The following is a 24845-nucleotide window of genomic DNA, read 5'->3' on the forward strand; positions in this document are numbered from 1 at the left end:
AAACCAGTTTGAGATGATTTGAGCTTTGTGACATGGTGCATTATCCTACTGGAAGTAGCCAACAGAAGATGGTGTTTAAACAATGCTTAATTGGCACTAAGGGGCCCAAAGTGTGCCAAGAAAATATTTCCCACACCATTACACCACCACCACCAGCCTGGACCATTGGTACAAGGCAGGATGGATCCATGCTTTCATGTTGTTTACGCCACATTCTGACCCTACCATCTAAATGTCACAGCTGAAATCGAGACTCATCAGAACAGGCAATGTTTTTTCAAACTTCTATTGTCCAATTTTGGTGAGCCTGTGCGAATTGTAACCTCAGTTTCCTGTTCTTAACTGACAGGAGTGGCAGCTGGTGTGGTCTTCTGCTGCTGTAGCCCACCTGCTTCATGGTTTGACCTGTTGTGCGTTCAGAGGTGGTATTCTGCATACCTTGGTTGTAACGAGTGGTTATTTGAGTTACTGTTGCCTTTCTATCATCTTAAACCAGTCTGCCCATTCTCCTCTGACATCAACAAGGCATTTTCGTCCATATAACTGCTGCTCACTGGATATTTTCTCTTTTTTTGGACCATTCTCTGTAAACCCTAGAGATGGTTGTGCGTGAAAATCCCAGTAGATGAGCAGCTTTTGAAATACTCAGACCCTCCTGTCTTGCACCAACAACCACTTCCCTATTCTGATGCTCGGTTTGAACTTCAGCAAGTTGTCTTCACCATGTCTAGATGCCTAAATGCATTGATTTGCTGCCATTTAATTGGCTGATTAGCAATTTGTGTTACCAAGCAATTAAACAGGTGTACCTAAAGGCAGTTATATTCGCAGAGGGAGATGTATATCCCACCAAGGATTTAATCAGCTATACATGAACTGTCATCTGTTGGAACGTAACCCAGGTTATACAACGATTATCATCATATTTGACCTGCAATCTACTATCTTTCACTTGCGTGCTATGCAGCACTAAGAGCAAGTACACAGAATTGACTTGGATTCACCTGTTAGCTTATCATTCGGTATTGAACCTACTGACAAGAAGAATCTACTATCCCTAACTTGCGTGCTATATAGTACTAAGTGCAAGTTATGCTATCACCTTTTAAGTCACCAGTGTTCCTGTATTAGCGACAAATCCGGCCACATTCAAAAAACCGTTACAACTTGTGACGTAACCACACGATCGCATGGGAGCAAGCTGACACTTCATAATGCTGCAAGGAGGGCAAGCAAGCTAACCTGTCCAGTACAGAAACACATAGGACGCTGACATCCCCTCCACAGGACTTACTGTGACAGAAGCGTCACTAAAGTAAGGTATTTGGTAGCACACAACAAATAATTACACATAGAACAGAGATCTATGGGAACTTATTGATTCTATAAATGCTACACAGTAACCGGGACGATCTGGTATCTACTTATACTTAAAGGGACATAATACTCATATGCTAAATCACTTGAAACTGATGCAGTATAACTGTAAAAAGCTGACAGGAAAATATCACCTGAGCAACAATTTCCTCAGCTCAGCAGAGTAAGTTCTGTGTAAAAAGTTATACTCAGCTGCAGCCCAGCTGCAGGTAAAAAAAAATAATGAAGAAATGAACAGCAGCCAATCAGCATCAGCAGTGCTGAGGTCATGAACTCATTTACTGTGATCTCATGAGATTTGACTTAACTGTCATGAGATTTCATAGTTAACTTCCTTAAACTGAATAGGGAAATAAGATGCCTGTGCACGAAAGCTCATTCCCTTAGCTGTCCCAGGACAGACATACTGATTTGCTGCTTAGAAGTCCTTTACAATGGGATGTGGCTACTGATGAATTTTTGAGGTAAAATATCTTTCTTTTTTACATAGCTTTGTTCAGGTGATATTTTCTAGTCAGCTTTTTACAGCTATACTGCATCACTTTCAAGTGTTTCAACATTTGGGCATCATGGCCCTTTAACAATTGCTACACAGTAACCGGTGTACTCCGGTATTTGTTTACAAGCTGCGTTAAGCTGTTACATTTTAGATATATCAAGGTGGTATCAAAGATTTAATTAGACTCACAAAGTCTGGTACAATTAAAACAAGTGCATGGTTCCAAAAGGATGTAATTTGGGATTGTTTTTAGAAATAATTGTGAAGTGGTAATATAATTACTTATAATCACATTCAAATAGGTGTATGTTTTAATCTTTGTTTCTCTTGTTAAGTGTATCCAGTCCACTGATCATCCATTACTTGTGGGATATTCTCCTTCCCAACAGGAAGTTGCAAGAGGATCACCCACAGCAAAGCTACTATATAGCTCCTCCCCTCACTGCCATATCCAGTCATTCTCTTGCAACTCTCAACTAAGATGGAGGTCGTAAGAGAACTGCGGTGTTTTATACTTAGTTTATTTCTTCAATCAAAAGTTTATTTTTAAATGGTACCGGAGTGTACTGTTTATCTCAGGCAGTATTTAGAAGAAGAATCTGCCTGCGTTTTCTATGATCTTAGCAGAAGTAACTAAGATCCTTTGCTGTTCTCACATATTCTGAGGAGTGAGGTAACTTCAGAGGGGGAATAGCGTGCAGGTTTTCCTGCAATAAGGTATGTGCAGTTAAAATATTTTTCTAGGGATGGAATTTGCTAGAAAATGCTGCTGATACCGAAGTAATGTAAGTAAAGCCTTAAATGCAGTGATAGTGACTGGTATCAGGCTTATTAATAGAGATACATACTCTTATAAAAGTGTATTTTAAAAAGTTTGCTGTTTAATCGTTTTTTTACATATGTTTGGTGATAAAACTTATTGGGCTTAAATTTTGCCTAGAAACAGTTCCCTGAGGCTTCCCACTGTTGTAATATGAGTGGGAGGGGCCTATTTTGGCATTTTTTTGCACAGCAAAAATTAGACACAGACATCCAGCTTCTTCCTGCATGATCCAGGACTTCTCTGAAGGGCTCAAAAGGCTTCAAAAGTCGTATTGAGGGAGGTAAAAAGCCACTGTAGAGCTGTGGCAGTTGTTGTGACTGTTTAAAAAAAGTTTCTCTTGTAAGGTGTATCCAGTCCACGGATCATCCATTACTTGTGGGATATTCTCATTCCCGACAGGAAGTTGCAAAAGGACACCCACAGCAGAGCTGTAATATAGCTCCTCCCCTCACTGTCATACCCAGTCATTCTCTTGCAACTCTCAACAAGCTAGGATGTTGTAGGAGAGAGTGGTTAAAAATAGTTAGTTTATTTTCTTCAATCAAAAGTTTGTTATTTTTAAATAGTACCGGAGTTGTGCTATTTTATCTCAGGCAGTAAATAGAAGAAGAATCTGCCTGAGGTTTCTATGATCTTAGCAGGTTGTAACTAAGATCCATTGCTATTCTCACATATGTCTGAGGGGATTACACAGATGAGGTAACTTCAGCGAGAGAATGGTGTGCAGTTTATTCTGCTATCAGGTATGTGCAGTTATAATTTTTTCTAGAGATGGAAAACGCTAGAAAATGCTGCTGATACCGGATTAATGTAAGTTAAGCCTGAATACAGTGATTTAATAACGACTGGTATCATGCTTACTCCCAGGGGTAATACCCTTATGATATTGCAATATAAACGTTTGCTGGCATGTTTAATCGTTTTTATATATGCATTGGTGATAAAACTTTATTGGGGCCTAGTTTTTTTCCACATGGCTGGCTTAAATTTTGACTAGAAACAGTTTTACTGAGGCTTTCCACTGTTATAGTATAAAAGTTACAGTTGGTGCAGTTAAAATTACAAACTGTGACATCCAGCTTCCCTCAGGAGTCCCTTGTATGCTATAGGACATCTCTAAAGGGCTCAAAGGCTTTCCAAAGTCGTTTATTGGGGAAGGTAGGACCACAGCTTGCTGTGGCAGTTGGTTGCGACTGTTAAAAAAAAAAAAAAAAAAAGTCTTATTTTGTTTTTTTTATCCGTTTTTTGAACTAAGGGGTTAATCATCCATTTGCAAGTGGATGCAATGCTCTGCTAGCCTATTACATACACTGTAAAAAATTTGTTTGATTTACTGCATTTTTTCACTGTTTTTCAAATTCTGACAAAATTTGTTTCTCTTAAAGGCACAGTAACGTTTTTTATATTTGCTTGTTAACTTGATTTAAAGTGTTTTCCAATCTTGCTAGTCTCATTGCTAGTCTGTATAAACATGTCTGACATAGAAGAAACTCCTTGTTCATTATGTTTAAAAGCCATGGTGGAACCCCCTCTTAGAATGTGTACCAAATGTACTGATTTCATTTTATGCAATAAAGATCATATTCTGTTTTTAAAAAAATTATCACCAGAGGAATCTGACAAGGGGAAAGTTATGCCGACTAACTCTCCCCACGTGTCAGACCCTTTGACTCCCGCCCAAGGGACTCACGCTCAAATGGCGCCAAGTACATCTAGGGCGCCCATAGCGTTTACTTTACAAGACATGGCGGCAGTCATGGATAATACACTGTCAGCGGTATTAGCCAGACTACCTGAACTTAGAGGTTAGCGAGATAGCTCTGGGGTGAGACAAAATGCAGAGCATACTGACGCTTTAAGAACCATGTCTGATACTGCCTCACAATATGCAGAAGCTGAGGAAAGAGAGCTTCAGTCAGTAGGTGATGTTAATGACTCAGGAAAGATACCTGATTCTAATATTTCTACATTTAAATTTAAGCTTGAACACCTCCGCGTGTTACTTAGGGAGGTTTTAGCTGCTCTGAATGACTGTGATACCATTGCAGTGCCAGAGAAATTTTGTAGACTGGATAAATGCTTTGCAGTGCCGGTGTGTACTGATGTTTTTCCAATACCTAAAAGGTTTACAGAAATTATTAATAAGGAATGGGATAGACCAGGTGTGCCGTTCTCTTCCCCTCCTATTTTTAGAAAAATGTTTTCCAATAGACGCCACCACACGGGACTTATGGCAGACAGTCCATAAGGTGGAGGGAGCAGTTTCTACTCTAGCAAAGCGTACTACTATCCCTGTCGAGGACAGTTGTGCTTTTTTAGAGCCAATGGATAAAAAATTAGAGGTTACCTTAAGAAAATATTTATTCAACAAGGTTTTATCCTACAGCCCATTGCATGCATTGCCCCTCTCACCACTGCTGCGGCGTACTGGTTTGAGTCTCTGGAAGAGGCTTTACAGGTAGAGACTCCATTGGATGACATACTTGGCAAACTTAGAGCACTTAAGCTAGCCAATTATTTTATTTCTGATGCCATTGTTCATTTGACTAAACTAACGGCTAAGAATTCTGGTTTTGCTATACAGGCGCGCAGAGCGCTATGGCTTAAATCATGGTCAGCTGACGTGACTTTAAAATCTAAGCTACTTAACATTCCCTTCAAGGGGCAGACCCTATTCGGGCCTGGTTTGAAGGAGATTATTGCTGATATCACGGGAGGAAAAGGTTGTGCCCTTCCTCAGGACAGGTCCAAATCTAGGGCTAAACAGTCTAATTTTCGTGCCTTTCAAAACTTCAAGGCAGGTGTGGCATCAACTTCCTCTAATAATAAACAAGAGGGAACTTTTGCTCAATCCAAGACGGTCTGGAGACCAAACCAGACCTGGAAAAAAGGTAAGCGGGTCAAAAAGCCTGCTGCTGCCTCTAAGACAGCATGAAGGAACGACCCCCTATCCGGTAACGGATCTAGAAGGGGGCAGACTTTCTCTCTTCGCCCAGGCATGGGCAAGAGATGTTCAGGATCCCTGGGCGTTGGAAATTATATCCCAGGGATATCTTCTGGACTTCAAAGCTTCCCCCCCCCCAAAAGGGAGATTTCACCTTTCACAATTATCTGCAAACCAGATAAAGAGTGAGGCATTCTTACACTGTGTACGAGACCTCCTAATTATGGGAGTGATCCATCCAGTTCCAAAGGAGGAACAGGAACAGGGTTTTTACTCAAATCTGTTTGTGGTTCCCAAAAAAGAGGGAACCTTCAGACCGATTTTGGATCTAAAGATCTTAAACAAATTCCTCAAAGTTCCGTCGTTCAAGATGGAAACTATTCGTACCATCCTACCACTGATCCAGGGGGGTCAATATATGACTGCAGTGGATTTAAAGGATGCTTATCTTCACATTCCGATACACAAAGATCATCATCGGTTTTTCAGGTTTGCCTTTCAAGACAGGCATTACCAGTTGTAGCTCTTCCCTTTGGATTAGCTACAGCCCCAAGAATCTTTACAAAGGTTCTAGGGTCGCTTCTGGCGGTCCTAAGGCCGTGGGGCATAGCAGTAGCCCCTTATTTAGACGACATCCGGATACAGGCGTCAAACTTCCAAATTGCCAAGTCTCAAACGGACGTAGTACTGGCATTTCTGAGGTCGCATGGGTGGAAAGTGAACGAGGAAAAGTGTTCTCTATCCCCACTCACAAGAGTTTCCTTTCTAGGGACTCTGATAGATTCTGTAGAAATGAAAATTTACCTTGACGGAGTCCAGGTTATCAAAGCTTCTAAATTCCTGTTGGGTTCTTCATTCCATTCCGCGCCCTTTGGTGGCTCAGTGTATGGAAGTAATCGGCTTAATGGTAGCGGCAGTGGACATCATGCCGTTTGCACGCTTACATCTCAGACCGCTGCAACTATGCTGGCTCAGTCAGTGGAGCGGGGATTACACAGATTTGGCCCCTCAACTGAATCTGGACCAAGAGACCAGGGATCCTCTTCCCTGGGGGCTATCTCGGGTCCATCTATCCAAAGGTATGACCTTCGCAGGCCAAATTGGACTATTGTAACAACAAATGCCAGCCTTCTAGGTTGGGGTGCAGTCTGGAACTCCCTGAAGGCACAGGGATCGTGGACTCAGGAGGAGTCTCTCCTTCCAATAAATATTCTGGAACTAAGAGCGATATTCAAGGCTCTTCAGGTTTGGCCTCAGTTAGCAACTCTGAGGTACATCAGATTTCAGTCGGTCAACATCACGACTGTAGCTTACATCAACCATCGAGGGGGAACAAGAAGTTCCCTAGAGATGTTAGAAGTTTCAAAAATAATTCACTGGGCAGAGATTCACTCTTGCCACCTATCAGCTATCCATATCCCAGGTGTAGAGCACTGGGAGGCGGATTTTCTAAGTCGTCAGACTTTTCATCCGGGAGAGTGGGAACTCCATCCGGAGGTATTTGCACAACTGATTCTCCGTTGGGGCAAACCAGAACTGGATCTCATGGCGTCTCGCCAGAATGCCAAGCTTCCGTGTTACGGATCCAGGTCCAGGGATCCCAAGGCGACACTGATAGATACTCTAGCAGCGCCCTGGTCTTTCAACCTGGCTTATGTGTTTCCACCGTTTCCTCTGCTCCCTCGACTGATTGCCAAGATCAAGCAGGAGAGAGCATCGGTGATTCTGATAGCACCTGCGTGGCCATGCAGGACCTGGTATGCAGATCTAGAGGACATGTCATCCTTTCCACCATGGTCTCTGCCTCTGAGACAGGACCTTCTACTTCAGGGTCCTTTCAACCATCCAAATCTAATTTCTCTGAGGCTGACTGCCTGGAGATTGAATGCTTGATTTTATCAAAGTGTGGCTTCTCCGAGTCAGTTATTGATACCTTAATACAGGCACGAAAGCCTGTCACCAGGAAAATTTACCATAAGGTATGGCGTAGATATCTTTATTGGTGTGAATCCAAGGGTTACTCATGGAGTAAGGTCAGGATTCCTAGGATTTTATCTTTTCTCCAAGAAGGTTTGGAAAAAGGATTGTCAGCTAGTTTCTTAAAGGGACAGATTTTTGCTCTGTCTATTCTTTTGCACTAGCGTCTGGCAGATGTTCCAGACGTTCAGGCATTTTGTCAGGCTTTAGTTTGAATCAAGCCTGTGTTTAAACCTGTTGCTCCACCATGGAGCTTAAACTTGGTTCTTAAGGTTCTTCAAGGAGTTCCGTTTGAACCTTTTCATTCCATAGATATCAAACTTTTATCTTGGAAAGTTCTTTTTTTTTTTTTTTTTTTGGTAGCTATTTCCTCGGCTCGTAGAGTCTCTGAGCTATCTGCCTTACAATGTGATTCTCCTTATCTGATTTTTCATACGGATAAGGTAGTCCTGCGTACCAAACCTGGGTTCTTACCTAAGGTGGTATCTAACAAGAATATCAATCAAGAGATTGTGGTTCCATCCTTGTGTTACACAATCTGGACGTGGTCTGTGCTTTAAAGTTTTACTTACAAGCTACTAAAGATTTTCGTCAAACATCTGCTTTGTTTGTTGTCTACTCTGGACAGAGGAGAGGTCAAAAGGCTTTGGCAACCTCTTTTTCTTTTTGGCTAAGAAGCATAATCCGCTTAGCCTATGAGACTGCTGGACAGCAGCCTCCTGAAAGGATTACAGCTCATTCCACTAGAGCTGTGGCTTCCACTTGGGCCTTTAAAAATTAGGCTTCTGTTGAACAGATTTGCAAGGCGGCGACTTGGTCTTCGCTTCATACTTTTTCAAAATTTTACAAATTTGATACTTTTGCTTCTTCGGAGGCTATATTTGGGAGAAAGGTTTTACAGGCAGTGGTACCTTCCGTTTAAGTTCCTGCCTTGTCCCTCCCTTCATCCGTGTACTTTAGCTTTGGTATTGGTATCCCACAAGTAATGGATGATCCGTGGACTGGATACACCTTACAAGAGAAAACACAATTTATGCTTACCTGATAAATCTATTTCTCTTGTGGTGTATCCAGTCCACGGCCCGCCCTGTCATTTTAAGGCAGGTAATTTTTAAATTTAAACTACAGTAACCACTACACCCTATGGTTCCTCCTTTCTCGGCTTGTTTTCGGTCGAATGACTGGCTATGACGGTTAGGGGAGGAGCTATATTACAGCTCTGCTGGGGGTGTCCTCTTGCAACTTCCTGTTGGGAATGAGAATATCCCACAAGTAATGGATGATCCGTGGACTGGATACACCACAAGAGAAATAGATTTATCAGGTAAGCATAAATTGTGTTTTTTGTCATTTGTTATTCCGTTTTTGGTATTAAGGGGTTAATCATCCATTTGCAAGTGGGTGCAATGCTCTGCTAACTTATTAAATACACTGTAAAAATTTTGTTAGTGTAACTGCATTTTTTCACTGTTATTTCAAAATTTGGGAAAATTTGTGTTTCTTAAAGGCGCAGTAACGTTTTTTTATATTGCTTGTTTTAAAGTGTTTTCCAAGCTTGCTAGTCTCATTGCTAGTCTGTTTAAACATGTCTGACACAGAGGAACCTACTTGTTCATTATGTTTGAAAGCCATGGTGGAGCCCCATAGGAGAATGTGTACTAAATGTATTGATTTCACCTTAAACAGTAAAGATCAGTCTTTATCTATAAAAGAATTATCACCAGAGGGTTCTATCGAGGGGGAAGTTATGCTGACTAACTCTCCCCACGTGTCAGACCCTTCGCCTCCCGCTCAGGGGACGCACGCTAATATGGCGCCAATTACATCAGGGACGCCCATAGCGATTACCTTGCAGGACATGGCTGCAATCATGAATAATACCCTGTCAGAGGTATTATCTAGATTGCCTGAATTAAGAGGCAAGCGCGATAGCTCTGGGGTTAGGAGACATACAGAGCGCGCAAATGCTGTTAGAGCCATGTCTGATGCTGCGTCACAGTATGCAGAACATGAGGAAGGTGAGCTTCAGTCTTTGGGTGACATCTGACTCAGAGATTTCTAATTTTAAATTTAAGCTTGAGAACCCCCGTGTATTGCTTGGGGAGGTATTAGCTGCTCTGAATGACTGTAACACAGTTGCAATTCCAGAGAAATTGTGTAGGCTGGATAGATTCTATGCGGTGCCGGTGTGTACTGACGTTTTTCCTATACCTAAAAGGCTTACAGAAATTATTAGCAAGGAGTGGGATAGACCCGGTGTGCCCTTTTCCCCACCTCCTATATTTAGAAAAATGTTTCCAATAGACGCCACTACACAGGACTTATGGCAGAAGGTCCCTAAGGTGGAGGGAGCAGTTTCTACTTTAGCAAAGCGTACCACTATCCCGGTTTAGGACAGTTGTGCTTTTTCAGATCCAATGGATAAAAAATTGGAGGGTTACCTTAAGAAAATGTTTATTCAACAAGGTTTTATTTTACAGCCCCTTGCATGCATTGCGCCTGTCACTGCTGCAGCGGCATTCTGGTTTGAGGCCCTGGAAGAGGCCATCCAGACAGCTCCATTGAATGAAATTATTGACAAGTTTAGAACGCTTAAGCTAGCTAACTCATTTGTTTCTGATGCGATTGTTCATTTGACTAAACTAATGGCTAAGAATTCCGGATTCGCCATCCAGGCGCGTATGGCGCTATGACTTAAATCCTGGTCAGCTGACGTGACTTCAAAGTCTAAATTACTCAACATTCCTTTCAAGGGGCAGACCTTATTCGGGCCTGGCTTGAAGGAAATTATTGCTGACATTACTGGAGGCAAGGGTCATTCCCTTCCTCAGGACAGGGCCAAATCAAAGGCCAAACAGTCTAATTTTCGTGCCTTTTGAAATTTCAAGGCAGGAGCAGCATCAACTTCCTCCGCTTCAAAACAAGAGGGAACTGTTGCTCATTCCAGACAGGCCTGGAAACCTAACCAGTCCTGGAACAAGGGCAAGCAGGCCAGGAAGCCTGCTGCTGCCCCCAAGACAGCATGAAGGAACGGCCCCTATCCGGAAACTGATCTAGTGGGGGGCAGACTTTCTCTCTTCGACCAGGCGTGGGCAAGAGATGTTCAGGATCCCTGGGCGTTGGAGATCATATCTCAGGGATATCTTCTGGACTTCAAAGCTTCTCCTCCACAAGGGAGATTTCATCTTTCAAGGTTATCATCAAACCAGATAAAGAAAGAGGCATTCCTAAGCTGTGTGCAAGACCGCCTAGTAATGGGAGTGATCCATCCAGTTCCGCGGACGGATCAAGGACAGGGATTTTATTCAAATCTGTTTGTGGTTCCCAAGAAAGAGGGAACCTTCAGACCAATCTTGGATCTAAAGATCTTAAACAAATTCCTCAGAGTTCCATCATTCAAAATGGAAACTATTCGGACCATCCTACCCATGATCCAAGAGGGTCAGTACATGACCACAGTGGACTTAAAGGATGCCTACCTTCACATACCGATTCACAAAGATCATCATCGGTTCCTAAGGTTTGCCTTTCTAGACAGGCATTACCAATTTGTAGCTCTTCCCTTCGGGTTGGCCACTGCCCGAGAATTTTTACAAAGGTTCTGGGCTCACTTCTGGCGGTTCTAAGACCGCGAGGCATAGCGGTGGCTCCGTATCTAGACGACATCCTGATACAGGCGTCAAGCTTTCAAATTGCCAAGTCTCATACAGAGATAGTTCTGGCATTTCTGAGGTCGCATGGGTGTGGAAAGTGAACGTGGAAAAGAGTTCTCTATCACCACTCACAAGAGTCTCCTTCCTAGGGACTCTTATATATTCTGTAGAGATGAAAATTTACCTGACGGAGTTCAGGTTATCAAAACTTCTAATTGCTTGCCGTGTCCTTCATTCCATTCCACGCCCGTCAGTGGCTCAGTGCATTGTGTTTTGGGAGAAAGGTTCTACAGGCAGTGGTTCCTTCTGTTTAAGTTCCTGCCTTGTCCCTCCCATTATCAGTGTACTTTAGCTTTGGTATTGGTATCCCACAAGTAATGGATGATCCGTGGACTGGATACACTTAACAAGAGAAAACATAATTTATGCTTACCTGATAAATTTATTTCTCTTGTAGTGTATCCAGTCCACGGCCCGCCCTGTCCTTTTAAGGCAGGTTTAAATTTTAATTAAACTACAGTCACCACTGCACCCTATGGTTTCTCCTTTCTCGTCTTGTTTCGGTCGAATGACTGGATATGGCAGTGAGGGGAGGAGCTATATAGCAGCTCTGCTGTGGGTGATCCCCTTGCAACTTCCTGTTGGGAAGGAGAATATCCCACAAGTAATGGATGATCCGTGGACTGGATACACTACAAGAGAAATAAATTTATCAGGTAAGCATAAATTATGTTTTTACAAATATTTCTTAATCATTGTAATCTAGACCATAGGAAGACGTCCCAGGTCTTATTAGGCTGTCAAAAACACACATTGTTACTAGAGCATAAATAAATATTTTTTATTATTGAATATAAGTGTCTTAAACTTTGTTCAGCGCCCTCCTAATATACACTTTTTTACTAATTATCTTTATTTGAAAAAGAAGGCATCTAAGTTGTTGTTTTTTTTGGTTCAGAACTCTGGACTGCACTTTTTTATTGGTGGGTGAATTTATCCACCAATCGGCAAGAACAACCCAGGTTGTTCACCAAAAATGGGCCCGCATCTAAATCTACATTCTTGCATTTCAAATAAAGATAACAAGAGAATGATGAAAATTTGATAATAGGAGTAAATTAGAAAGTTGCTTAAAATGTAATGCTCTGTCTGAATCACAAAATAAAAACTTTGGGTTCAGTGTCCCTTTAAGCACATGGATAATAAATAAAAAGACGTATTACTTTAAATCTGTTATCTTTCTTTTCAAATTAACACCAAAAATGTACAATTAATTACATTAGTGACAGTGCTTTTTGGTAATTGCAGCTGTGCACAACACTTCTATTATTCCCGACAATGAAGGGGTTAATCAGGTATCTTAAAAGGTCGCCCTCATCTTAAGTACTGGCAGACAGTCTTCCAATATTTTTTTTTTCTGCAGTGTAGCATCCCCCCTAACTCTCCAACCTTCCTGATCTCTCCCCCCCCCCCAATAGCTCTCTAACCCTCCCCCTTTTAAATATTGCCACTATCTTAGGTACTGGCAGCTGTTTGCCAGTACCAATAAACCCCAATTTTGTATGTATTTATTTTGTATCTTATTTTTTTCTGTAGTGTAGCTGCCCCCCCTCATTACCCTCCCCCTCCCAGATCGATATCCCCCCTCCACTATAGGAGCCCCCTTCTCCCTCCTCCCCCCTACCTCCTTCCCCCTCCCTGCCGCTCTCAGGAGATATTTTCTGTACTGTAGCGGTCCAACACGCTCTCGCCCCACCTGCAGCGATGGGCCGCCTACCCACCTCCCTCCTACGCCACCAACCATCGGCACCAACGCTGCTCGATGCTGACTAACTCTGCAACTCTATTTCTGCAGTGCCCCACTCGTGGGGCATGCAGAAATAGCGCAATCTTGCTACTTTTAGCGAGATAGCGGCAGAGAGAAGCCCAGGACTGCAGCGTTGTACAGGGTACGACGCTGGTCCTAAAGGGCTTAACGATCAGCATTGTACAGGGTACGACGCTGGTTGTTAAGGGGTTAATATGCATTTATGCTTTCAATCTATATTAAACACAAGTGAAATGTGTTTACTAAGGAGCTCTGTGTGCAAAATCTATTTTAGTCCTAATAAATTTAAGTCTCACATTTTACTCGACCCACGTTATAGTTAGAGGTTTGTACTTCATGAAAAAAAAAATAACTCTGAATTTAAAGCAACAGAAATTTCAATTTAAAATGAAAAACAAGTGCAGCTTGCAAAATGTTAATTTGTTTTAAATGTTTAGTCTTGGCTGATATGTTCTTCTAAAGCAAGGTAAAGGAATGATAACTTGTAATAACAATTTGGTTACTGTCCCTTTTAAGAATTACATTTTTTTAGGCTCTATAATGTACAAGCAACTCCAGCATTGTGAGCATCGACTTTACTTGCCGGATGATTTATGTGAATTTATATTAGATATTTAGAACAGAAAGTATGTGAACCCTGTGAGCAACGCTTGAAACTATTAAATGCTCCCTTATCTTTTTGGGTGTTGGGTTACAATCTAAACTAAATACAGTAACTCCGGTTGCCCCTCTTTTCCTTGTTGTTTTCCTAATAAACCTTTAGGTTGAGAGCAAGTGACATTATGGAACCAAATCTCACCTACGTCTATCCTCATACCCGTATCCAGTCGTTGGTCAGCATCCTTCGTACAACGGCGCATCACGCCTTCCCTGTAGTAACAGAGAATCGTGGCAACGAGAAGGAGTTTATGAAAGGGAATCAGCTTATCAGCAACAACATTAAATTTAAGGTCAGTTGACTCTGAAACCTTTTTGTTTAGTTTTAAGTTATAAACATTCAATGAGTTAAAGTCAAGTTTTCACACGTCACTAATGATATTTATTAGCTAGAGCAGTGCTTGTGTATCCTAGTGAAACATCACAACTGCATTCCTGAAACTGAAATGTCTGCACTGAAAATGTTACAGGGTCACGTGCCACAGGTTAGGCTTTATCCCTTTTCAACCAATGAAGGCTTGAAGCGCAGTGTAAACTGTGCAGTCCAACCCACTCTGGTAGCTAATGAGTTCTAGCAAATGTCATAATTTTTGTATAAGTGCATGTCTTGTTAATTTAATAAGATCGTTTGTGGGACTAAAAAAAAAATAGACAATTGAGAATTGCAGTATACAGTGATATCACTTCCTATAAAGAGAGACGTTACCAAAATGATATTTTACCTCTTTATATATACAAAATACGGAAATGGACAGCTCTCTCTCAAACCAGACTGGGTATACGTCCCATGACCCTGCAAAACTCACTGCCTTTCTCACCAGCACTCAGACAGCTGCACAGCTTTCAGGGACTCAGGCAGTTAACCTTAGACAAGCCTGGGTGCAAAGCCCAAAGGGAACAATTACAAAAAACAATTATTAACAACACACATAGAAAGTCTGGCACTCTCTTGCAAGCACACAGCTAGATTAAAAGCAAAATGTTAAGGTATTTTCCTTCCTGGGTCACTAACCTACAGCCACACAATGCATGCCTTCAACTCAACACACTGAGATACAAACAAGGGTGACATGTGCCCCTTTGTAATTTCCATAGACACAGACAAAACACGGAAATGGACTGCACTTTCAAATCAGACTGGGTTCACATTCCATGACCCGGCAAAGCTCACAGTCCTGGGTGCTCACAGAGTGCTGTAACTAACTTCCATTTTGCTTTTAATCTAGCTGTTTGTCTGCAAGAGAGTGCCAGACATATATATATATATATATATATATATATATATATATATATATATATATATATATATATATATATATATATATATATATATATATATGTATGTATGTGTGTGTGATCCTACATAATGTCCTCGTGAACTAAATCCAGTCGTGTCTAAGTACCAGTAGTTTGGAAAGCGTTTCGTTTACACCTAGATACTGAGTCAGATAATCAAAATGTACTGTTTAATTCTTCCCTGCCCAGAAAGCCAGCATATTGACTCGGGCAGGTGAGCAGAGAAAGCGGAGCCAATCTATGAAGTCCTATCCGTCCAGCGAGCTGCGCAATATGTGCGATGATCGCATCGCTGCTGAGGAGCACGAGGAGAAGGAGGACATGCTGCAGCAGATGCTGGAACGGAGGTAAATGTTTTCTCTTTATATTCTATATAGATTTGATCATTTGCACAGTTACTTTCTGTAACTAAATGGAGCTTTATCTCCGATTTGTCCAGGTATACACCTTATCCAAACCTTTACCCTGACCAATCACCGAGTGAAGAGTGGACCATGGAAGAACGATTTAGACCTTTGACCTTCCATGGTCTGATCCTCCGTTCCCAGCTAGTAACACTATTAGTCCGTGGAGTATGTTACTCTGAGAATCAGTCGGTATGTGAATAGAGTTTTTTCCTTTTTGTTTAGTGAGATAAGCGATTATCAAATCTATAGATACTGAAACAAAAGCAGCATTAGAAGCAATGTGGCTTAATGTTAGAAAAAGCACAAAGACTACTGCACATCCTCACGTTCTGACAAAACCAAAGATTCGTACACACAACGATAAATGTCAAATCTAAATAAATCGTCTTTGTAACTGCTCAGAAGTCACTTTCCAGTTACCAACATAACTGCTCTTAAATACGCTTGTGGTTCGCCTTTCCTAGTGCTTAATATTTACACATTTGATCTGTTTATTGTGTTTTTAATCTTATGTGAGGTTGTTCCACAATAGCATTTAAGCCAGTAACTGCCAGATAGTTAAACTGAAGGTACAGGTTTGGTAACATAATTAGGCTGACTTGTGCCAAAGTCAAAGACCAGTTACCAGCACTTTCTCAATTTTAGCGAGTAATGCATGACTGACTGGAGGTGAGAAGATGCCAGAGCTTTTTTAGAGTTATCATTTTTTGTCTTTAGTGACGGCTGTACCCACAGTGACGGCTGTACCCATAGTGACGGCTGTACCCATAGTGACGGCTGTACCCACAGTGACGGCTGTACCCACAGTGACGGCTGTACCCATAGTGACGGCTGTACCCATAGTGACGGCTGTACCCACAGTGACGGCTGTACCCACAGTGACGGCTGTACCCACAGTGATAGCTGTACCCATAGTGACGGCTGTACCCATGTAGCACCCATGGAAAGGGTGATCAGTAGCTCATGTGTCTCCATCAGTGTCCTGCACCATGACATCATTTGCACAACCAAAGAGAAAGTAATGATAGAGATCAGGGTTGTATGTGCTCACTTTTCTAATGTTTTAACTTTTGACATCTTGTTAAAGCAGTAATGTAATAATCTGTATCAATTCAGAACACTGACTAATACTTAATGTGGCTACTGAGCAGCTAAAGATACTAAGGTGACCTAGTTCAAATGTACAACTTCTATTCCTCAGATGCACAAATATTAACATGAATTGTCCAGGCTATTTTAGCTTCATGTTTGCTAAACTCTACTAGAGATTCAGGTACTTGGTCAATAACTGGGTATCATATTGTCATCCTATTAGTTTGCTGCTAAGTAAACTGTAGCCAAAATAACAACATATTAGTCCTGCTTTATTCCAAGTGGTTAAACAGCGACAGTGCCTTTATTATCAACCTGTCCGTCCAGTGTTATCCATCCAATCAGATCCATTTCTCAGCATCACTTGATTTACTAGAGGAAGGTGTTACATTTACATATTAGGGTGGTAGTTCCTGGGAAGTAATTATCCTCCATATTTTCTGTGTATTCGGTCTCACATTCCCTTGTATTATTGTTGTTTTATCATGAGTTTGCTGCCTTTATGTATTCAGACGTTGCCAGATACTATGTACTGTACTCATAGATGGCTCCTCAGTGAGCCAGCGGCTGTAGGTAATGAATAAGGAATGGTTGGTGTTAAAACGCAATGTGATATATACCTCTTTATGACACGTCATATGTAAACCTTTATGTTCGTCATTTCCATTCAGAGTGCCAGCCAGCCCCGACTGTCTCACTCTGAGATGTTAGAAGACTATCCTCGCTACCCTGACATCCATGACGTGAATCTCACACTGCTAAATCCTCGAATGATAGTGGTAAGAAACTAAATCTTTCTGTATTAGCTGGATCTAGCTCATTAGGTGTGAGCAAAATATATTGAAGCTTGTTTGGTTGTCGCACGTGTTAAATGCACCTTGTCTGTGTGTCCAATGCTGCAGGATGTCTCACCATACATGAACCCTTGTCCCTTCACTGTGTCACCGAATACTCACGCCTCGCAAGTGTTCAACCTGTTCAGAACAATGGGACTTAGGCACTTACCGGTGGTGAACGCAGTAGGAGAGGTGAGTGCTTATAAGATAAAGACTTCTACTACTTTTTGCATAAGTATTAGTCACTTTCTTCTATTTTAGTTTTCTTTCTGGTGTTAGCTTTACTTCTGTTTAATGTACAGAAAGGATTTGGTATGCTTTTATTTTTATCAGTTTGTTTTGTGTTAAAGTTAACCACTTTAAGAAAGTGGTTAACTAAATAAATATATTGTTATTTATATTGCTGGGATATTTGTAATATAAAATGCTTAATTTTATACATACACGCACATACACACATATACATATACACATACACACACACATATATACACACATACATGCATACATACATACACATATACTCGCACACATATATACACACACATACATACACACATATACATATACACATACATACACGCACACATATATACACACATACACGCACACATATATACACACATACACGCACACATATATACACACATACACGCACACATATATACACACATACATACACATATATACACACACATATATAATTGCTCTTGGGTCTCCCTAAGAGTAAAGGGGGAAGCCAGACGTGGAGCCCGTGCACACATGCCCTTAGAGAGAAACAACTGCACCTCACTGACGAGCGCCACAGAAGGCCGAAACAATCGTCTGGGGTTGTTTCTCTTGTTCATAGAGTAATTGCCTGGTATTTCGGCTCTGGACTGTCATTGGGCAGGGTGAGACTGATATGCTACAGGATATTTTTTCTCTGTGAAAAGGTATAGTGTGCAAAAAGAACGCGCACCCTGAGTGTCAATAGAAATGAACAGGCATGGAAGTTATTCTAGCTTTTGTTCTATCTCAGGAGTGCTGTTCTCTCTCTTCTGATAGATAGATATATATACACACACACATACACATATATACTTACATATAAGTAAAGATATACTTTTAAGGTGCTGTGGACCGTCTTTGTGATTTGCTATTTACTAAGGGACTGGCAGTGACCCTGGCCTTCACATGCACCTGTGACACTTTCTGCTGTATCTCCTTTCTTTCATGTAATTAACAAGAGTCCATGAGCTAGTGACGTATGGGATATACATTCCTACCAGGAGGGGCAAAGTTTCCCAAACCTTAAAATGCCTATAAATACACCCCTCACCACACCCGCAAATCAGTTTTTACAAACTTTGCCTCCAAGGGAGGTGGTGAAGTAAGTTTGTGCTAGATTCTACGTTGATATGCGCTCCGCAGCAAGTTGGAGCCCGGTTTTCCTCTCAGCGTGCAGTGAATGTCAGAGGGATGTGAAGAGAGTATTGCCTATTGAATGCAGTGATCTCCTTCTACGGGGTCTATTTCATAAGGTTCTCTGTTATCGGTCGTAGAGATTCATCTCTTACCTCCCTTTTCAGATCGACGATATACTCTTATATTTACCATTACCTCTACTGATTCTCGTTTCAGTACTGGTTTGGCTTTCTACAAAACATGTAGATGAGTGTCCTGGGGTAAGTAAGTCTTATTTTCTGTGACACTCTAAGCTATGGTTGGGCACTTTATTTATAAAGTTCTAAATATATGTATTCAAACATTTATTTGCCTTGACTCAGAATGTTCAACTTTCCTTATTTTCAGACAGTCAGTTTCATATTTGGGATTATGCATTGAATTATCATATTTTTCTTACCTCAAAAATTTGACTTTTTTCCCTGTGGGCTGTTAGGCTCGCGGGGGCTGAAAATGCTTCATTTTATTGCGTCATTCTTGGCGCGGACTTTTGGCGCAAAAATTCTTTTCCGTTTCCGGCGTCATACGTGTCGCCGGAAGTTGCGTCATTTTTTGACGTTATTTTGCGCCAAAAATGTCGGCGTTCCGGATGTGGCGTCATTTTTGGCGCCAAAAGCATTTAGGCGCCAAATAATGTGGGCGTCTTATTTGGCGCTAAAAAATATGGGCGTCGCTTTTGTCTCCACATTATTTCAGTCTCATTTTTCATTTGCTTCTGGTTGCTAGAAGCTTGATATTTGGCATTCTTTCCCATTCCTGAAACTGTCTTATAAGGAATTTGATCTATTTTGCTTTATATGTTGTTTTTTCTCTTACATATTGCAAGATGTCTCACATTGCATCTGAGCCAGAAGATACTACAGGAAAATCACTGCCTGCTGGATCTACCAAAGCTAAGTGTATCTGCTGTAAACTTTTGGTAGCTATTCCTCCAGCTGTTGTTTGTAATAATTGTCATGACAAACTTGTTAAAGCAGATAATATTTCCTTTAGTAATGTACCATTGCCTGTTGCAGTTCCCTCAACATCTAAGGTGCAGAATGTTCCTGATAACATAAGAGATTTTGTTTCTGAATCCATAAAGAAGGCTTTGTCTGTTATTTCTCCTTCTAGTAAACGGAAAAAGTCTTTTAAATCTTCTCTCTCTACAGATGAATTTTTAAATGAACACCATCATTCTGATTCTTTGGACTCTTCTGGTTCAGAGGATTCTATCTCAGAGATTGATGCTGATAAATCTTCATATTTATTTAAGATGGAATTTATTCGCTCTTTACTTAAAGAAGTACTAATTGCTTTAGAAATAGAGGATTCTAGTCCTCTTGATACTAATTCTATACGTTTGGATAAGGTTTTTAAAGCTCCTGCGGTTATTCCAGAAGTTTTTCCTGTTCCTAATGCTATTTCTGCAGTAATTTCCAAAGAATGGGATAAATTGGGTAATTCATTTACTACTCCTAAACGTTTTAAGCAATTATATCCTGTTCCGCCTGACAGGTTAGAATTTTGGGACAAAATCCCTAAAGTTGATGGGGCTATTTCTACCCTTGCTAAACGTACTACCATTCCTACGTCAGATGGTACCTCGTTTAAGGATCCTTTAGATAGAAAAATTGAATCTTTTCTAAGAAAAGCTTATCTGTGTTCAGGTAATCTTCTTAGACCTGCTATATCATTGGCTGATGTTGCTGCAGCTTCAACTTTTTGGTTGGAAACTCTAGCGCAACAAGTAACAAATTGTGATTCTCATGATATTATTATTCTTCTCCAGCATGCTAATAATTTTATCTGTGATGCCATTTTTGATATTATTAGAGTTGATGTTAGGTGTATGTCTCTGGCTATCTTAGCCAGAAGAGCTTTATGGCTTAAGACTTGGAATGCTGATATGGCTTCTAAATCAACTCTACTTTCCATTTCTTTCCAGGGAAACAAATTATTTGGTTCTCAGTTGGATTCTATTATTTCAACTGTTACTGGTGGGAAAGGAACTTTTTTACCACAGGATAAAAAATCTAAAGGTAAAAACAGGGCTAACAATCGTTTTCGTTCCTTTCGTTTCAACAAAGAACAAAAGCCTGATCCTTCGTCCTCAGGAGCAGTTTCAGTTTGGAAACCATCTCCAGTCTGGAATAAATCCAAGCCTGCTACAAAGGCAAAGCCTGCTTCTAAGTTCACATGAAGGTACGGCCCTCATTCCAGTTCAGCTGGTAGGGGGCAGGTTACGTTTTTTCAAAGAAATTTGGATCAATTCTGTTCACAATCTTTGGATTCAGAACATTGTTTCAGAAGGGTACAGAATTGGTTTCAAGATGAGACCTCCTGCAAAGAGATTTTTTCTTTCCCGTGTCCCAGTAAATCCAGTGAAAGCTCAAGCATTTCTGAATTGTGTTTCAGATCTAGAGTTGGCTGGAGTAATTATGCCAGTTCCAGTTCCGGAACAGTGGATGGGGTTTTATTCAAATCTCTTCATTGTACCAAAGAAGGAGAATTCCTTCAGACCAGTTCTGGATCTAAAATTATTGAATCGTTATGTAAGGATACCAACGTTCAAGATGGTAACTGTAAGGACTATATTGCCTTTTGTTCAGCAAGGGAATTATATGTCCACAATAGATTTACAGGATGCATGTCTGCATATTCAGATTCATCCAGATCATTATCAGTTCCTGAGATTCTCTTTTCTAGACAAGCATTACCAATTTGTGGCTCTACCGTTTGGCCTTGCTACAGCTCCAAGAATTTTCACAAAGATTCTCGGTGCCCTTCTGTCTGTAATCAGAGAACAGGGTATTGTGGTATTTCCTTATTTGGACGATATCTTGGTACTTGCTCAGTCTTTACATTTAGCAGAGTCTCATACAAATCGACTTGTGTTGTTTCTTCAAGATCATGGTTGGAGGATCAATTTACCAAAAAGTTCTTTGATTCCTCAAACAAGGGTAACCTTTCTGGGTTTCCAGATAGATTCAGTGTCCATGACTCTGTCTTTAACAGACAAGAGACGTCTAAAATTGATTACAGCTTGTCGAAACCTTCAGTCTCAATCATTCCCTTCGGTAGCCTTATGCATGGAAATTCTAGGTCTTATGACTGCTGCATCGGACGCGATCCCCTTTGCTCGTTTTCACATGCGACCTCTTCAGCTCTGTATGCTGAACCAATGGTGCAGGGATTACATGAAGATATATCAATTAATATCTTTAAAACCGATTGTTCGACACTCTCTAACGTGGTGGACAGATCACCATCGTTTAATTCAGGGGGCTTCTTTTGTTCTTCCGACCTGGACTGTAATTTCAACAGATGCAAGTCTCACAGGTTGGGGAGCTGTGTGGGGATCTCTGACGGCACAAGGAGTTTGGGAATCTCAGGAGGTGAGATTACCGATCAATATTTTGGAACTCCGTGCAATTTTCAGAGCTCTTCAGTTTTGGCCTCTTCTGAAGAGAGAATCGTTCATTTGTTTTCAGACAGACAATGTCACAACTGTGGCATACATCAATCATCAAGGAGGGACTCACAGTCCTCTGGCTATGAAAGAAGTATCTCGAATTTTGGTTTGGGCGGAATCCAGCTCCTGTCTAATCTCTGCGGTTCATATCCCAGGTGTAGACAATTGGGAAGCGGATTATCTCAGTCGCCAAACGTTGCATCCGGGCGAATGGTCTCTTCACCCAGAGGTATTTCTTCAGATTGTTCAAATGTGGGGGCTCCCAGAGATAGATCTGATGGCCTCTCATCTAAACAAGAAACTTCCCAGGTATCTGTCCAGATCCCGGGATCCTCAGGCGGAGGCAGTGGATGCATTATCACTTCCTTGGAAGTATCATCCTGCCTATATCTTTCCGCCTCTAGTTCTTCTTCCAAGAGTAATCTCCAAGATTCTGAGGGAATGCTCGTTTGTTCTGCTAATAGCTCCGGCATGGCCTCACAGGTTTTGGTATGCGGATCTTGTCCGGATGGCATCTTGCCAACCATGGACTCTTCCGTTAAGACCAGACCTTCTGTCGCAAGGTCCTTTTTTCCATCCGGATCTGAAATCCTTAAATTTAAAGGTATGGAGATTGAACGCTTGATTCTTGGTCAGAGGTTTCTCTGACTCCGTGATTAATACTATGTTACAGGCTCGTAAATCTGTATCTCGAGAGATATATTATAGAGTCTGGAAGACTTATATTTCTTGGTGTCTTTCTCATCATTTTTCTTGGCATTCTTTTAGGATACCGAGAATTTTACAGTTTCTTCAGGATGGTTTAGATAAGGGTTTGTCCGCAAGTTCTTTGAAAGGACAAATCTCTGCTCTTTCTGTTCTTTTTCACAGAAAGATTGCTATTCTTCCTGATATTCATTGTTTTGTACAAGCTTTGGTTCGTATAAAACCTGTCATTAAGTCAATTTCTCCTCCTTGGAGTTTGAATTTGGTTCTGGGAGCTCTTCAAGCTCCTCCGTTTGAACCTATGCATTCATTGGACATTAAATTACTTTCTTGGAAAGTTTTGTTCCTTTTGGCCATCTCTTCTGCTAGAAGAGTTTCTGAATTATCTGCTCTTTCTTGTGAGTCTCCTTTTCTGATTTTTCATCAGGATAAGGCGGTGTTGCGAACTTCTTTTGAATTTTTACCTAAAGTTGTGAATTCCAACAACATTAGTAGAGAAATTGTGGTTCCTTCATTATGTCCTAATCCTAAGAATTCTAAGGAGAAATCGTTGCATTCTTTGGATGTTGTTAGAGCTTTGAAATATTATGTTGAAGCTACGAAATCTTTCCGTAAGACTTCTAGTCTATTTGTTATCTTTTCCGGTTCTAGGAAAGGCCAGAAAGCTTCTGCCATTTCTTTGGCATCTTGGTTGAAATCTTTAATTCATCTTGCCTATGTTGAGTCGGGTAAAATTCCGCCTCAGAGAATTACAGCTCATTCTACTAGGTCAGTATCTACTTCCTGGGCGTTTAGGAATGAAGCTTCGGTTGACCAGATCTGCAAAGCAGCAACTTGGTCCTCTTTGCATACTTTTACTAAATTCTACCATTTTGATGTATTTTCTTCTTCTGAAGCAGTTTTTGGTAGAAAAGTTCTTCAGGCAGCGGTTTCAGTTTGAATCTTCTGCTTATGTTTTTCGTTAAACTTTATTTTGGGTGTGGATTATTTTCAGCAGGAATTGGCTGTCTTTATTTTATCCCTCCCTCTCTAGTGACTCTTGTGTGGAAAGATCCACATCTTGGGTAGTCATTATCCCATACGTCACTAGCTCATGGACTCTTGTTAATTACATGAAAGAAAACATAATTTATGTAAGAACTTACCTGATAAATTCATTTCTTTCATATTAACAAGAGTCCATGAGGCCCACCCTTTTTTGTGGTGGTTATGATTTTTTTGTATAAAGCACAATTATTCCAATTCCTTATTTTATATGCTTCGCACTTTTTTTCTTATCACCCCACTTCTTGGCTATTCGTTAAACTGATTTGTGGGTGTGGTGAGGGGTGTATTTATAGGCATTTTAAGGTTTGGGAAACTTTGCCCCTCCTGGTAGGAATGTATATCCCATACGTCACTAGCTCATGGACTCTTGCTAATATGAAAGAAATAAATTTATCAGGTAAGTTCTTACATAAATTATGTTTTTGGATATACATAAACACACATATACACACATATACACATATATACACACACATACACACATATATATATATATATATATATATATATATATCTATATATATATATATATACACACACACACACGTACGTACACACATACAAATATACATATATACTGCTAAGTTGTAGCCTTCATTCTGATGAAAATTGCAGAACTGGATACAACCAGAAGATGGCAGCAATAGGCCAGATAAACCACAGCCATTGACTTTATTAGGAATAATACCATCATATGCTTTACTGATTCTGCAGAAAAACACCAACATAGTTCTCTATTTAACATATTTCTGTAAAGAGACGTGTTTCTTTATATTATGCATATGTAGTAAAAATGATGATTGT

General features: G+C 40.8%; 1 protein-coding gene across 1 annotated transcript in view; it reads left to right on the top strand.

Annotated features, from left to right (window-relative positions):
- Nucleotides 1-24845, top strand: part of CLCN6 (chloride voltage-gated channel 6) — a 174404-nt gene that overhangs the window by 146336 nt on the left and 3223 nt on the right. Inside the window, exons 18-22 of the mRNA XM_053691466.1 lie at nt 13865-14051; nt 15244-15401; nt 15494-15650; nt 17225-17332; nt 17456-17581. Coding sequence (XP_053547441.1) covers nt 13865-14051; nt 15244-15401; nt 15494-15650; nt 17225-17332; nt 17456-17581 — 736 coding nt within the window. The remainder of the gene's footprint in view (nt 1-13864; nt 14052-15243; nt 15402-15493; nt 15651-17224; nt 17333-17455; nt 17582-24845) is intronic.

The sequence above is a fragment of the Bombina bombina genome, chromosome 8 (genome assembly GCF_027579735.1).
Source record: "Bombina bombina isolate aBomBom1 chromosome 8, aBomBom1.pri, whole genome shotgun sequence".
Taxonomy (NCBI): Eukaryota; Metazoa; Chordata; class Amphibia; order Anura; family Bombinatoridae; genus Bombina; species Bombina bombina.